General features: G+C 42.1%; 1 protein-coding gene across 1 annotated transcript in view; it reads left to right on the forward strand.

The window, feature by feature from the left end:
- FAM189A2 (family with sequence similarity 189, member A2) overlaps positions 1 to 16,419 on the forward strand; it is a 21,174-nt gene extending 4,755 nt beyond the window's left edge. Inside the window, exons 2-10 of the mRNA XM_009994889.1 lie at positions 656 to 766; positions 2,459 to 2,584; positions 3,354 to 3,461; positions 3,578 to 3,696; positions 8,372 to 8,501; positions 9,134 to 9,206; positions 12,222 to 12,371; positions 14,968 to 15,257; positions 16,207 to 16,419. Of these exons, the coding sequence (XP_009993191.1) occupies positions 656 to 766; positions 2,459 to 2,584; positions 3,354 to 3,461; positions 3,578 to 3,696; positions 8,372 to 8,501; positions 9,134 to 9,206; positions 12,222 to 12,371; positions 14,968 to 15,257; positions 16,207 to 16,419 (1,320 nt within the window). The remainder of the gene's footprint in view (positions 1 to 655; positions 767 to 2,458; positions 2,585 to 3,353; positions 3,462 to 3,577; positions 3,697 to 8,371; positions 8,502 to 9,133; positions 9,207 to 12,221; positions 12,372 to 14,967; positions 15,258 to 16,206) is intronic.
- The last annotated feature ends 625 nt before the right edge of the window (positions 16,420 to 17,044 follow it).

Consider the following 17,044-nt stretch of genomic DNA (forward strand, 5'->3'; position numbering starts at 1 on the left):
GAACACCGGGAAGCTGCTGATAGCTGCAGTCCTGCCATGGGATTTGTGCCACCAAGTTTCAGTAATGGCAAATAGTTCATAGCTTTCTAGTAGCATGGTGCCTTCCAGCTCATGTTTGTTGCCCGTGCTCTGTGCATTGGTGCAGAGGCACTTCAGCTGGGCTGTTGGCTGTGTCACCTTCTTAGAGGAAAACTCTTAATCTGGGATACTTCACAGGTGTTTCCTTGTTGGCTTCTTTCATGTCAAGAGCCCTGGCTCATCTTTGCAGGACTTCAAGTGAGTTCCAGTGTAGCCAGCATGTCTCAGAGCAAGAGGCTGACGGCCCTCACTAGCACCCTGTCCCTCTATTGCATGTCATCCCACAGCTTGTCACAGGCATGCCTAACACCCCCTGAGCCCTTCAAGTCTAGTTCAGAGCTCTGTCAATGAGCCCCACGACCTTCTGAGCGAAGGCCCTCTTCCCCTTTTGAGAAAAGTGAATCTCACCTAGCATGAGGAGGCCTGGTGTCCTATAGACCATCCCATTATTGAAAAACCTGAAATGTGACAGTGATGCCAGCCATGGAGCCACTCTGGGATTTGCACTGACATGGGTTCCTTGAATTGCGTTTATGATCCTGTTTCCACTGATGTTAACTTTGTTTTTCCATGCCAGGTTAACCTGTTTGTTATGCTGTCTGTCATCTGTGTTCTGCTGGGCTTGGCTGGATTTATATTAGGATGTCAAGGCCTTCAGTTTGTGTCCAGTGTACCCAGATGCGATTTGGTGAGCAGACATACTGATCTACACATAGGTATTCATGGCATGCCACATAAGCTTGCCATGCTGGGATCACAAAATGTGCTAATGTAGAGATGCAAGTAATGCAGCTACAGCGAGGTGGGGGGAAAGGAGAGACAACTCTCTGTTTGAGGCCTTGGTTAAATTCAAGTTGTGAACAGACTCACTGAAATCCACAACAGTATTTTTATTGTCTGTGTTCCTAAACACTTGGGGTTTTTTGAGTTGGAGCCTTCATAAGCTGCTCATTTCCTAAATCTGAAGACCCCAAAAGGGAATTTTTTGAAAGGTTTTACTCTTCATTAGAAGAGCATACTTAGCCCAGGAATCGTTTTGTTTGACTTTATTGAGAGCTGCCCTCTGTCTTTAGGGTCTGAAGACATGGCTGATTTTGTACAAGGCTTCTAAACAACTTTATGGGGCTGTGTAGGAGAGACTCACAAATGTATCTTTAGAAACCCCCCCTTGGCAGCATTATATACTGATTTTAATACCATAGTAATGTAAGAAGTAGGATCAAGAATTTTTATAGTAATGTGATAATGATAAACTGTTGAAAAAAACCTGAGTGGGTATTGGTGAGCTACCTACAAGAAGTTGTCAGGATAATCTGTGGGTGGGATTATTTTTCCTGGTTTGCCTCACCTGGTGAGGACAATTGTGTTGATACCTTACAGCAGGAACTATAAGGGGAAAATGAAGGTAAAGCAAATCATACTAGCTTTTCAGAACACTGCTACTTAAGGAAGAAGCAATCTGCACAAGGAAGGACAAAATGCAAAAGATATTTCTCAATTGAGTGTCATAAGAAGTAGAATAATGTCTTTAAATATTTCTTACTGTTAATTTGTTACTTTAAAAAAGCTCCTTTTAATTCCTTAACATGCCATTTGAGTTTTTTACAGTGAGAGTAAAAGATTTTAGAAGCACTTTGGCAGTCTAGATTCACCCAATATCAATGTACTGAAGCAGCACCAAGAACTGGTAATGTTATTCCAGATAAGATGGTTAAACTTTTCAGGAAATTTGGAGCCCACTGTGGTTAGGAGCATAGGTTACAGCCAAAAGGTATTCCTGAAATAATAAATTATTCCGTAGAGTGGTTTTATGTAGATGGAAGACCTGTGACACTATGACTCTAGAGTTTGATCACTAAAAACTCTTACTATCTCTAGATAAAGATGCATTTCTACTTGAAGCTAAGATGACAACATTAATTTGAAAGTTATAAACAATAGGCGTGTAGAGATATTATTGATTTGGCTAGGCTAAAATTCTAGTTGTGGATTTCATTTCCTCTGAATCAAAGAAAATGTGTAGTCCAAATACAGTGACTTATACATCAGCCAAAGATAATTTCTACACTGCTGTTTGAAGGAGCATGCATGCTAAAATGCCTCAGTAGTTTGTGCAGCTTTGGTTACAACTAAGTTGCATTTAAACCTCTTGAGCTTGTCAGTGGTGCCTCCTTTTAGATAAGAAGTATGCATAACATAGCTTTATAATGCATTAGTATTTGGTGTTATCACACTGTACAAATCTCATTTAACAAGCCCATATTCCCAGTCTGCTTTGCAGCCAGAGGTGTAGTTTAACACATAGGCTCTACATTATGTGGGGAAAGATGTTGCATAAAACAGCTGATAAATTAGAAAGTGGCTGTTTCTGTTTTTAAAGATGGATATAGGTGAAAAGAAGGTTTGTTTCTGCTGTCAAGAATTACATCTCACTAAATGCTCAGAAGAGACTGCGCTGAAGCTGAACCACATGAAGTCATGCAGTGCTGTTCACCTTCGCCTCAAGGTACCCTGCACTCCCTGCTTAGCACGTCTGCTCTGGTAATGCCCCTGCTTGTGTGACAGTGCAGTGCTGAGGTGGCTGCTGCACACACTGGGAAAAAAATCTGTTATCTTCTAGTCTTCCACACTGGTTAGAAGCTCTGTATGGTTCTGTAACAGGTTTGTTGGTTGGGTTTTTTTCCTCATCTCTGGGTTTTGACCACTGTGTTGCTGATCCAATATGCAGTTCTTGTCCTTTCTGTGTTGTATGCAATCAGAAATACAATTGAATTCAGACCAGATTGCATGGGTGAATATGGTGTATATTTTAGCTAGTGATTTGATGATGCCTTCACTCATCTTTTGATCTTCTCAGCCTTTATTATTTTAAAAACTGCTAAAATAAAACTTCTGAACAGCATCATCTCCAAATATATAAATGCTTTAATATTTCTTTAATAGTGATTATCTTGCATCTGGATTTCCCATGGAAAAGTTAAGAGGAAGGTTATAAATTTTGGATGAATAGGTGGACTAAATCACATCTGAGAGGTATTAAACCCTGCTGTGTCTTTCTGTTAGAATATACAGTAGGGCAAAACAAGCTTTTACAAATTACTCTGGTCTTGGACGTTACCTGTCCTGAAGATTTCATCACATGTGTTTCTAAGAAGTAATTGTCATTATAATCCATGTGTTTTCTGTTTGTTTTTATTTTTATTATTACTATTATTTTGACATTTACAAATACCATGATGTAATGTTTTAATTTCCATAATCTTCATGTTCTTCAGAAATTACTTTTTGCTCTTTGTACCCTGAATGCTCTCACCACCACAGTTTGCTTGGTAGCAGCTGCCCTGCCTTACCTACGTGTTTGTACAACAGGAAGATCCAACATAGTAAGTGGGTGCAAGGTGTTGCCTGCTGTAGACAGCAGAACTAACAGTACTACTAGATTACACAGTTCCACATTTTTTATCTTAGAAAGTTTTTAACAGAAGTTTCATCTGGTTAGGGTGAAGCTCAGGTTGAAGACCAACATCACATTTCGGATCCTGATGATTTTGTCCCACCTGTGCCACCTCCTTCCTATTTTGCAATTTTTCATCCTTATACTCCACAAGTGAGTCGCAGGTAAACTCTACACTCTCTTCCTTTCCCTTAGTGTCTTTGGAAATAATACATAATCTTTTTTTTCCTTTTTTATTTACTTTTTTGTTTGTTTGTTTTAAAGGCCATTTTCTCAGCTGTTAGCTGAAAAAGTTTGGTGACTTTAGGAAAGAAAAAAAAAAAGAAAAAACCTGTTGAATTAGAAAGCAGCGTTTTGTGTTTTCCACTGAATATTCAGTAGTAGCTGTTTCTGTGTAAGAGAAATACTGCAGTTTGACAGGGCTGAAAACTTTTAGAATGCTTCCAGGAGCAGGTCAGGGCAGTGATGGAAATTGAGGGGCAGCTGATCGACAAGGCTTGTGCCAGAGAGGCAGGGCTCACACTTGGTGTTGCTGCTGGGCTTCTCTGCGGGAGAGAGGAGGAGTGAGAGTGAAGGCTTGAGGATGCGTTCACGTATCAAAGGAGGGTAGACATAAGTCACTGTAATCTCTTCCCTCCTCACCCTCCTTATTTTTTTAACTCACTACAAACATGAAGGAAGAAGGATTTTAAGGTGAACAAAAGAATAGCTGTGTGAACTTTCTTGTAGGAGGAATCATACATAAAATCTTTAGGTTGAAGAAGACAACTGCCTTTGATATGAAACATTGAATGTAAATTTGGTGGATTTTCTCTTCTTATGTTAATTTCAAGAAAAGTAGGACTGAAAATCATGAAAATCCTGTTGCTTGTCTATTAAACATCAACTGTTATTTTGTTGTACTGGGACTTACTAGTGCCTATATTTCTTGCAATTCAGTGGTGACTTTTGGGTTTTGTTATCCATCCTTCTGCAAGTGATTTGTACACTCTTCACATTAACTTGAAGGTTAGCTCTTTTATTAGTTTATTGCTCAGTTGGGGCTGCATTATTCTGCTGTGAACACACAATGTTTATATATAAAATATGATGGTGTTCAAGCAGACTCTTGTTTAAAACTCTTGCTTTTTGCAGTATACATGACTGTTTAGTTTATTTCACTGCTTCATCAGAAATAACATGCAAGAGTTCCAAGATTCCATGGTCCTTGCAGAGGTAATTGCAGATCTTGGGATTACCTACAAAATGGTAGTATGGCATAGGAGTATATTTTAGAATAAAAAAATAATCTAAATGCCAAAGTCTAGGATTGTATTACAAATATTAATGAAAGCCTCCTGTGTGAGTCTTGGTTCAAGCTGGTTATGAGAAGAGAGCAGTATGCACAACGTTCTCTTTGGAAGATTAAGTACATATTGAAATACGCTTGTCACAGTTCCTCTGCTTTAAAATGGGGCTGTCGTTCTTCATCTGGTATGTCATTCTAGATGGTTATCTCCTTCCCAGCAGCAGCATTTCTCTTGGTCTATTTTCAGCACAGTAGGGGTTGCCAAACAGTATTTAGGGCTTCTGCAGTCTGATATTGGGTGTGACTGCATTAAAACCTGTTGATAATAACATGGGATGGTGATATCTTTCTGAAGTCAGGCTGCTTGTTTCAAGATGCTCAAGGTAGTTATGCAGCAGTACAGAAGTTAAAACAACAGACAGACTTGACTCCATTCTTGGCAGATGAGGAAATATGACTCAGCCCAGGCTGGATCCAGGGTGTCCAGCAGCTCAGCTTGAGATGGGACCTGGCCTTTTTTCAGTCAGCTTCCTTGCACTTCTCCCTCCCCTCCCTGCCTGGCCTGTACCCTGAGGGCCATGCTGTGTCCATGACCTGGCTTTCTGTGCTGAGCTCTGGTGGACCACACATCCAAAACCTTTTTGCAAAAGGGGACTGACAGGAACAGCATCCCAGCTGGTGAGCCACCATCAGCAAGCTGCACCTGGGGCAGCTGGAAAACACATATATGCCTTTGAGAAAGTGTCATGGTTTAACGCTGGCTGGCAGTTAAAGGATCAACAGATTGCTCTCTGTTAACCCCCCGTCCTTCTCTTGATAGGGAAAGGAGAGGGCCTAAGGGAGAGAAACTCTTACAGGTTGGAAACTAAACTACACAGTTTTAATGAGACAGTAGAGATTATAAGGAAAAGTGATTAAATATATACAAATACACACAAAAGCATTATTGTGCGTTCATCAAAGGTAGATGAACAAATGGAATCCTTGTGGATATACTTTGGAATACTTTGGTTAATTTTACTCACCTGTCTGGTCCACTCCTCCCCAAAGGAGCATCTCAGGTGTGACCCTTTTACTCCCTTCTGGATCTAGAGCACCAGTGGGTTTTTTTCAGACCCAAGCAGTGGCCTCGGTTCTGCAAACCACTTTCCAGCCATAACTATAGATGTGGAGCATTATCAGTCTGAGAGGCAGACATATCGACTGAAAACCATGCTGTTAATTTCAGCAACTGCAGCTGCTTAGAAGGGACTTAACTGAAAAGTAAAATCACAAAAAGAAAATCAGTTATATCCTGGCGCAAACCAGGGCAGGAAGGAAACACTGCCTTAACTAAAACATGTGCCAAGGGTGTATTTGGAACAGGTAGCCATTCTTCTCCACCCTTCACATTGCAGAGCCAGAAGCACTGCTAGCAAAACCAATTAATTGGTTCGTTCATGAGAAAATGTCTACGTTTCTCTTAACTAGTGGTAGACAAAACAAACTAGCATTATGAATATTTGATCAATTTCTACTTATTTCATAAATCTTACTTGATAACTAAGGAGATAGCAGTGAAGTTATATTTCAGGTTTGGCACAACAACATTAACATTACAGTTCCCATGTGAATAATGAAATACAAAGAGTTGTAAGGTATAGGACTTCAAGGGAAGAAGTGATCCATGGCAGCAGACCAATCACCTCTGTTGTAGAAATCTAAACCAGACCAGTTTAAAATACCTTTTGGGGACTAGGTGCATTTGCTAAAACACAAATCTGCTTTTCCAAGTTATGTGTTCTCACAGTCAGTGTGTGTCTCCAACTGGACCTATATACTGATGACAGTTGTTTCTTCCACTGAACATATTCCTGATACTGAAACACTGAACTTTACAGGAGACCAAAGACCAGACTCTATTGTTCAACTGAGGGACAAGGGCAGAAGGTGGGTGAGAGGTGGCCAAGGATGCTTCTGCCCCTTCATGTCCTGCTTACCAACATCAGTACAGAGCCTCCTCACACTCCTGGAGCAGTTTCTTGACAGTGGGCTTCCCTGAAAAATCTTTGATTCCTCTTCCCTACCTTCCTGTATCATCACTTCAAAAAGGTGCTGGCTTCTTAACTATCACAAGAATCCACTTTGCTTGCAGAAAAAGAAGGAGTAGAAATTAAGAAATAAAGAGCAGACTGGCAAATGAGCACATCCTCGGAATTATTTTTGTATTAATATACTTAAGGGGATGGTTTTCCAGTTGCATGTTCTTATTAGTTTTAATGTGATGTAATTTTTTGGATGCAACATTAATTTTAAAGGTGTGACTGAGCTTGGTAGGCCTGATCAGGCATGTTTAAAAACAAAACTAAGGTTGGAGAAGTATATAATTTGTTACCTGCATAGAATGTAAGCTCAGCATGAACGTACTGGAAAAGTGTGAAGAAGTAATGTCAATGGAGCACCAGTCTCCACTGTACTCCAAAACTATTCAGAAGCTTTAAAGGGCAGATGAAATAAATTGAAATTAAAACCAATTTTAACCTGTTATATTTCTCCTATTTTTAAGATTAAACAAGTGATGACAGTTATCAAAATATTTTCTTTCTTTTCCTTATACTTCTCAATGCAATACCTCCCTCCATTACTTTTGACAGGAGCCTTTCAGAAAAGTGCCCCCCAGTTCTCTTTTTGGAACTATGCTTTTCCACTGTAAGGAGCCTTCTGTAGGCGTTTTCATTCACTCTGCCCTTTCAGTTTACAAGAAGGTAAATTTCACAGGCATCTTTGTTCCCTCCAGCAAGGTTCAGAGGAGCCCTAAACTCTGGGAGGAGGGACTTGCTCTTGTGTAACATTTCTTTGTAGAGAGATCACATCCATTAATGGTAGCTTGACATGGGTCCAGAAAGGAACACACACAGAATTCTGTGTGTTGCTTGTGGTTCCTGCTCAGTACTGAGTCAGAAATTTAAAACGTAATAGAAAGCAGAGAACAAATGATGCTTTTGGTCACAGACTTCTCTGAAATCTGTGTGGGGAAGGTCCCTTCTGCAGCTCTGCTTTTGTCCACAACATTTTGTTCCAATGTTAATGGGATAATGTAAACTTTGTTACCAAAATCAGCATTTGCCAAAAAGAGTTTCTCCAGGCACTCTTCTGATCTCTTTCCTCTCAGGGTTGCCTCCTAAGAGTATGGTGATACAGCAAAGGGTCTTTGGGATGTACTTAAGGTTTCAGAGAGCTCTTTGAAAACCAAGATTAACCATGAGGTACACTTGCCTCATGCAGGCCTTTGTGAATTGATGAACTCTAAAATTCTTAGTCAAGCATCATCACAAAAACAGCCTTTAGTTTGAGTTTGCCTTTTTCTGTGAAATAAAACTGAAATGGGTTCCTAGGCACCCAAAGATGTTTGAAGCTCTGGTGAGCACATTGGAGAGGCATCTCCTAGGGAGGAATTTTCTGCCATCTTCTGAGCTACCACAGGAAAGCCAGTGGAGTTTGTTGGCAGATAGCTTTTTTTCTGCAGCTGGTAAACAAACCATACTGACAGAGTTGCTCGGTGTTTGTTACAGGATGCGTGGCTCCGACGTGATTCCGTTGCACCATATTTACGGAGCGCGAATCAAAGGAGTTGAGGTATTCTGTCCTCTGGATCCACCTCCTCCTTATGAAGATGTGCCGAGCCAGAGCAGCTCTGAGCAGGTATGGCCCACAGGAGTTTAAAGCATAACTTGTTTTTCTGCTATAACCGTAAGGTTGCACTGAGGCATGGTAGACATAAGTCAGGTATCTCCTCATTTCAGAATAGCAGGAGGATATGTTTGTTTACAAATAAGGCTTGCTGTAAGTTTCACTGAGGATTTTAATTAATCGTTTACCTTTAGAATTAAAAAGTTTTCCCAGTTGCAATACTCTATCCGAGCATGGGAGAAGCAGCAAAATACACTGTGGAGTACACCTGTTGCTGGTTATTCTAGAGTATCCTTGTGCTGCCTCCTTGCCTTGCTGCCCTTCCACGCCTGTACTCCTCCTTCGTGGGACTAGGTCAGGGTTTTGCAATGCTTACTAATCCCTTTTCACTGGTGTTTTCAGAGGATAGGTGTTTTTTTTCCCCAGAAAATACTCAGTGGGATAAAGTTTGCTGACCTGGATGATGAACATTAATTTTAGACATGCACTAGTCTTGGTTTTTCAGTGGAATTAAGACATCTTGCATAGTCATTGTGCAGTTAAGCAAAAGTGTTCACATTCTAAGGTGGATGTTGCAGTTCTTAGCAAGTACCAGAAAAAAAGATGGAGGCTTGTGATTTTTTAACTTTTCTATTTTATTCCAGGAAGGTGAACTCCAGAGAAGTGTTGCAGAGGTTGTTGATTTGGGGGAAGTGAGTAACAGTCGGGCCTCTCAAGGTAAACAGTACATGTTAAAATTTCTTCTAGAGCACTTCTAGCAAACCCAGATGACTTAGTAATGGTGCTGCTGCTACCTGTCTTTGAAAGACAGCCACCTTATTGCAAGCCAGAGATACAGAATCGTGACTGTTTGGGGCAGTAGGAGGAGGGATTAATGTTTAAAATATGTATTTTTTTTGCTCTTAATATACAATAGGAAATATATATTTCCTTCTTAGTAGTCTCCAAGTTAGTTGTTGACTCTACATCCATATGCTGTAAGAAATTATATCCGGCTCCAGTGTGTCCATTTGTTCTGTAGATGTGATGGTCCCTGTTGGCATTTTGTAGCAGATGAAAATAGGGAAAGGATAAAATAGTGCTGTACTGTGTTGAGCTAAATGTGGAAATGACTCCGTTATTCAGCCTGCAAGCAGCAGAATTACTAAATAATTTCTGTGTATTTGTACAGGACGTAGCTAGACTACTTGCAGAGGTCATATCAAGCTTTGTTCAGCATTCTTTTAGAAAACCATGGAAATGGTTCCAAGTTGTTTTCAGTCTAATCTTTGTTGTGCTGTATGCTTCAGTTAAACATTACTGGCTCCCAGATAAGTCACAGGCAACTTTTCCAGTACATCCTCAGTGAAAATCGGTTCAGCTTTCGTTTGAATTTGCCATTGTGGGACAGATTGTCTTCTGTGCTATAGGTGGCTATGTGCTTCTTTTCACAATGTTCACATCACAAGAACATAGAGACTAAAAACAGTCGGTTGGAGGTGAAGCCCCAGATCTCTTGTTTGAATGTTGCTTCTCTTCTGCCAACCTACTTCTGAAGCTATAGGAAAACTTCTGGGTGAAGTTTAGCAGTGGAAATTGTCCCTACTGTATAGTGGGAGGAAAAAAAAATGTTTACATAAAACCACACTTTAACCAAATAACAAGCCATTTCACACCTATACATCTTTTAAACACCTCCAGGGATTCTGATTCAACCACCCCCCTGAGCAGCCTCTTCCAGTGTTTAATTACCCTGTCAGTGAAATTTTGTCTAATCTAAACCATCCCTGACACAATATGAGTCACTTTCCTCTTGTCATGTTTCTTGTTACTAAGGTTAAAAAGTTTATATTGTTGATAGATTTTCATCCTGCCTGATTCTTGCTCTGGCATGCTTTGTTGCTACCTCCCAACTTTCCAGGCTGATACCTGCTTTTACATAGGTTGTGTCACTGTATCTGCTCTTCAGAGATTCTGGGTTGCATTTGTATTGGAATGTGTTGGTTTGGTTTTGACTGCTGTTTGGTAGCAGGGTAGGGGTGGCTGCTCAAAGAAGCTGCTGTAAAGCTCCTCTGCTCCAAAAAATGCAGCCACACCTCTGGGCCAAGACAGAGCTGTCAGGGACAGTGGATGTGCCTCTGTGATAAACTTGTAAAAGAAGGGGAAACAAGCTGATATGAGACCTTAGAAGAGAGGATAGGGGGAGGTGGGGAGCAGAGGGAAGAGCAGTGCCAGAGCAGTGATACCGATGGTAGGGGAAGAGGAGGTGCCTGAGCAGAGGTTCCTCTGCAGCCCGCGGTGAGGCAGCAGGCTGTCCCTCTGCAACCCATGGAGGAACACAGTGGAGCAGCCTGTGAAGGGCCATGCTGCAGCAGAGGTGGACCTGCACCAGGGTGGTGAGACAGCAGGCTGTCCCTCTGCAACCCATGGAGGAACACAGTGGAGCAGCCTGTGAAGGGCCATGCTGCAGCAGAGGTGGACCTGCACCAGGGATGGGGACTGTTCCCAAAGCAGCTCATGACTCTTGTGGGAAGCCCACAATGGAGCAGAGATTCATGGAGGATGCTCTCCTGTGGGAGGGACCCTGTGGGGAAGCAGGGCAGGACTAAGGAATCCTTCTTCCTGAGGAGGAAGGAGCAGCAGGAACCACCAGCCTGTGAACTGACTCTAAACCCCATCCCCTGTTCCCCTGGACTGCTGGGGGGAAGGAGGGAGAGAAACTGGGAACAAAGGGATTTGGGCCTGGGAAGAAGGGAGGGGTGGGGTGAGGTATTTATGAACTAGTTTTAGTTTTTTCTTTGTCCTGTTTGCATCTGGTGATGTGAGAAATTGGCGGGTTTTTTTTCCCAAGTTGAGTCTGTTTTGCCCAGGACCACAAATGCTGAGTGAATCCCCCTTGTCCTTTGTCTTGACCCACAAGCTTCTAGTTGTTTTTTGTCCTCCCCTTCCCACAATGTGTGTGTGAGGGGGGGTGAGTGAGGGGCTGCCTGGTTGGTAGTTGTCAGCTGAGCAGCCCTGTGGTTCTTTGTTGTCAGCTAAATCACAACATGGAGATAAGGTGCTGGTTTTACTTTTGTGTGGACAAGAACAGTGTTTTCTTCCAGGTGCCATCAGATGGAGGCACAGAACCAAGATTGGTGAGAAATACATCCTGGTTGCTGGAAGGCAGTTGTGGGAATTGCAACATATAATTTCACCCTAAGGAAAAGGAGGAACGGTATTTAACTGGAAAGATGAAACAAGAATTCAAGAAAATCTTAATTTTAATAAAGAAACTAATGAAATAAGGTTTTTAATCCCCTGGTTCTGGTGACTGGTTCATGAGCTACATAAATGCAAATAGTGACTGACCTCCATGATTATATGCTGTGATATCTTAGTCCAACTGCTTATATGCAAGAGAATTTCAGGCTCTGTGAGGTTTAGTTTTCTCTCCAAGAAAGCTGCAGCTCCCTTCTCTCTGATCTGGTGGTTTAAGGCAAGGTTTATACTAGGCAAAGCTGTATTTTTTTGCCATTGTAGTTGCATAAGTCTCAACAGCTTACTGCAAATGTATAAGCAGGCTTTAGGACAGGTTACTTGTGAGTGTGGGTGTATACACACATCCATACACCTCTAGGCTTTTGTGTCCCATCATTACAGATTTCTGGGGAAAGCACAACAAAAATCAGTAATAATCTTTAATAATGGCTTCTAGAGATCTGCTTTATTCCAGCTACTTTTCCTTCACCTTTACTATCCCTAATTATTCAGATGAAGGAATGCCTGAGTCTTCCAGCAGAATGAGCCTTTCACCTTCAAATGCAAGCCCAGTGCCTGGTGAAGGAGCCAGCAGAAGAGCCTTCAGTTTGTCACGGAAATGGTCTAGAAGTGATCCTGTGCTGCACTACCAGTTGCCTCAAGGTGACTTGATTTTCTCTTACCAGAGTGTCATGGTTTTAGCCAATAACCAGGTGAGAGATGCTTTCTCTCTGTCATCCCCCTACTACCCTCCCAGGGGAATATTAAAAGGGGAGTAAGGGAGACTTTAAGGTTAGGAGAAAAAACACAAACTAGAATAGGTTTAATGAAGTAGTAATAATAATAATGATGATGGTGAATTACAAATACATACAAATACGGAACCCATGCTCCTCAGCTGATAATTACTTCCCAACCAGGGAAGTCCCAAACTGGACTTGGCAGCAGATGGGAGTGCCCAAGTCCAGGGTCCCAGTGACAGTCCACAAGCACCTCGGAGAAGCCAAGACGCAAGCAGGCAGAAGAAGGCAACCTATCTCGGTGAAAGATGTTCTTCCCTGGTGAGAAAACAGGATGGAGGAGCCCCTGCAGCAGCAGAAGGACAGATGACAGACAAACCCGTCCAGTCAGAGAAGGGCTCTCTGATGAGTCATAGAATCATTTAGGTTGGAAGGAACCTTAAAGATCACCTGCCATGAGCAGGGACCCCCATCACTAGACCAGGTTGCACAAAACCGCCTTAAAAGCATCAACAGCCTCCCTGGGCAACCCATTCCAGTTCCTCACCACCCTCATAGTGAAGAATTGCTTCCATTTTCTACTGAGCACCATGGCCAGGAGCCCTGTGGTTGGTCTGTGAGGGTGACCTGACCCAGTCTCTCCTCCCCAGCGGCTCAGCTGCTCCCCCCGCCAGCACTGACACAGGCTGCTGGGGGAGTCCAGGAGGTCTCAGGGCACAGAGCCTGTGTACCAGGTCCCTCAAAGAGCACTTTTCAGGAGGTTAGTACCTTCAACCTCATACCTGCAGAAATCAGCTACTGTATCTCAACAGAATACCTGCATTACAGCAGTTCGTGCTTTGCCAAATCTTCTCCACCCAACATCTAGGGATGCTAGGCTCCACCCAGCATCTTGCTGCACTTCAGGATTTCACATCTAGGAACAGGGTCTGTAGTAGGCATTGCTAGTCTGGGGAGCAGGGATGGGTGGTAGAATATGAGGAGGAGGGAGCGTAACAGATTTTTCAGTGTGCTGGCATCTAAAAGTTTGCAAGGGCAGTCATCAGTGTGAGCAATTTAAAGCAAAATAAGCTTGGGTGATTAATTTGGTATTTGGTATAAATTTGTACCCCTTTTCATGATCCTAATAGCATCAAAAAACTTACATACACATACACAAAACCAAACCAACCAAACAAAAAAAACCCCACAACAAAATGGAAAAACACCACATGGTGGAGAGCTGATTAAGTCTGTCAGTTACTTTTGTGTCAGTGATACAATTTGAATTGCTGTGGGAAGACTGCTAGTGTGACTGCAGAGTCCTTGATTTCTGTCTTAAATCCACTAGTCAGAGTCTGGCCGTTTTTGTTAGAGCTGTTGGAATAGCCAGAGTAGCTGCTGATATGTATTAGCACTCTTGAAATGTGAGGAGGGGTATGTTAGGAACAACCATTTATTTTCAATACGGGGAGCATGCCTATCTGGCTTAGTTAGTATCTTGTTTTCAAGATTCTTCTACGTCAGTCTCTCTCAGCACCCCTGAGAACCTGCTGCTGAAGCTGTAGTTGCACGGCACAGCACCTGTTCAGAGCTGTGAAAGCAGACCAGGGCGTTTCTGCTGCAGAGAGACTCCCATCAGTCAGAAGCACTTGGGTGCTTTAGTCCTGGTGTAACTGAGGGTATGTCAGTTTAGCCCTGGCCCTAAGTATTAAATACACAAAAGGGAACTCTGCAGAAAGGGAACTCTGGCTGCAACAGAACAGCAGAAGTAGCTTCGAGTCAGTTAGTGTTGTTCTTGCTGGAAAGTTCTGCATCTTCTCCTGGTATTGTGTCAAGTGAAAAGCCAACATTAAAAGTGCTTCTTGAACAATCTGCAGGTACTTTTATTATTTGATTGTTTGTTTTTTTTTTTTAACAGGGTCCAAAATTTGTTTAGACCAAAGGCTCTGGATTTTTATTTGAATCAAGGGCAGTGGAACTGATTCCCTGCTGCCCCTTGTTTAGTCCTTGCAAGGCAATTTTTAATTATTTTTTTTTTCCCTTAAATTTCCACATTAAATTACTAGCTTCCATCTTGACAACCAATTATTTTCAGATATTTTGTAGCTGTCTTACTTGACTGTTAGTAATGGAAAGTTAAAAAGAGTTTGGGAGAGATCATAAAAGCCTTCAAGCTTTGCTTAACCTGCTTGGTATGACTGTATGTGAATAGTAACATTTAATGCTCATTTCAGGTCTGTTCAGAACAGAAACAACAGAGAAAGGAACTGATGTACACAAAATGGCAAATAGCTTTCCCAGAAATGTCCAGACCCTTTGACATGTGATATGCACTCAACCATAGCTGTTTTACAAGGATTTTCTTGTACTGTAAATCCAATATAGAGTGAGCATTGTGTGCCGCCCTGACCTGCCAGACTGCCTAGCCCTATGTGGTTAAACTGTGCCCTGCATCATCAGTGAATTGGGACTGAAATCTCAGGAGACAAGTGAGCAACAGTACTGTGAGCCAAGCAGAATTTTTGCTTTGTTTTCAGGGGCAGTGCTCAGCTGTGAAGCTGCAACTCAGACTGAAGTAAAACCAGACCTCTGTGCTGTCACCTTGCGGAAGAATCTGAGAGAAAGAGTCTTGAGGGGAAGACCCCATTCTTTGATAGATTACAAGTTTTACACAGACACTAAACTGCTTGTGTCATGGTTCCTCGAGCAGTCCTCCTGGATGATGAGCCCGGACATACATGAATTGGTGGAAGATATCAAGTCAGTTTTAAAATCAGATGAGAAACATATGTCAGAAGCGATCACCAGCGCCACCTTCCTTGAGCAGGTAGTTTTATTACTTGTATTTATCAGGGGATGTGCAAACCCGAGCTGGCCTTGGTTTGGGAATATAGGCTTACATTAGCCACTCTGCTTTGTTCAGTACTTCAGTTTCATTCAGGGACCGTGCAAGAGGCTGTGTAGGTATGATTGATGTCTCTTGCTGTATGAACCACATGGCCAGGAAGGCTTTCAGAAGATTGAATATGCATGTATCTAAAAGCTGAAGGAGATAATCTTCTGTGATAGAATAATGAACTGCAAATAATATGACACTGTTTTATACTGAACGTGGCAGGGGTAAGGGAAGAGGTGTTATAAAGCATTTACTATTATAAACTGGAAGGAGTGTAAGCTGATGAGGAAATTTTTATGTAAACCTACTAGAAGCAAATTTTTGTAGTTGGCTTCCATGATGAAAATAATAGTACAAAAGGAAAAAAAAACAAAGCAGAAAGTAGAAGACGTGCTTATATTAATGGAATTAAGAATTTTCAGACATAACAGACTTCATCAAACAAATGTTTTGGTTGCTTACAGACTATTTGGATAGATTCACACAGGGTACAAGTGATTTGGTGTGACAATTAGTTCTGGTTTGCATTCACACACAAAACACATCAAAGATTGTACTCTGGGCTCTGCAGATTAAGTGAGATTTCACACTGTAGCCTACAGGCAGCAAAAACCTCGACTGATTTGAAAGAAATGGCTGAAAAAAAATTCTTTATGGGAATTTAGTATATCATGCTGGCCTGTGAGATTGCTTTTTCCACACCTTCTTGAAAAAAATAGCACTTTTAGTTGCAGCTTTTTAAATTATTCTTTAAAAGTAACAAAGCGCTACACAAAGTTTCTCTCTAGTAGGGTAAGAAACTATTTTAATGGAACAAGAACCTGAAAATAAATGTTATTTACTTTTTTTTTTTTTTTTCCCCTTTCCCCTCCTTTTAAAGGCTATGGCACCTGCCCAGCAAGCCATGTCATTGAGTGCCCATGGGTTACCTTCCAGACAACATCTACATCTTGAATTTCTGCACCTGGACAGCTGTGGTGACCTGAGTACTTTTACCACATATGAAGATCAGCTAGCAGAGAGGAGGATCCAGAGAGCTGAACACAAACGGCCTCACAGTCTTATTGGTGTTGTCAGGGAAACTGTACTCTGAGTTGGTTTCTGTTTATCCCTCAATAGAGCATTTCTGTCAGATATACCTGCTGCACAGGAAAACTATCTCTGACAATTGGGTAGAAGAGCAAATCATAGAACCACAGAATATGCTGAGTTGGAAGGTCCCCATTAGGATTTTTGAGTCCAACTCCTGTCCCTGTGTAGAACAGCCCAAGAATCACAAGAAGTGCCTGAGAGCATCATCCAAATACTTCCTGAACTCAGGCAGGCTTGGTGCTGCGACTGCTTCCCTGCGGAGCTTGTTTTAGTGCTCAACTACCCTCCGGGTGAAGAGCCTTTTCCTGATAACCAACCTGAACCTCCCCTGATTCAGGTTCCTGCCATTTCACCCAGTCCTGTCACTGGTCACAGGAGTGAAGAGATCAGGACCTGCCCCAGCTCTTCCCCTTCTGAGGAAGCCATAGACTGCAATGAGGTCACCCCTTGGCCTCCTCTAAGCTGAATAATCAAAGTGACCTCAGCTGCTCATCATAAGTCCCTCCAGACCCTTCACCATCCTTGTGGCTCTCCTTTGGACACCCTCCAGTAGCTTGATGTACTTTTTAATCAAAGTGAGGCCACACCAATGCAGAGCAGAGCAGGACAACCATCTCTCTCATCTG

Source organism: Chaetura pelagica, unplaced genomic scaffold (assembly GCF_000747805.2).
Source record: "Chaetura pelagica isolate M959 unplaced genomic scaffold, ChaPel_1.0 scaffold330, whole genome shotgun sequence".
NCBI classification, from domain to species: Eukaryota; Metazoa; Chordata; class Aves; order Apodiformes; family Apodidae; genus Chaetura; species Chaetura pelagica.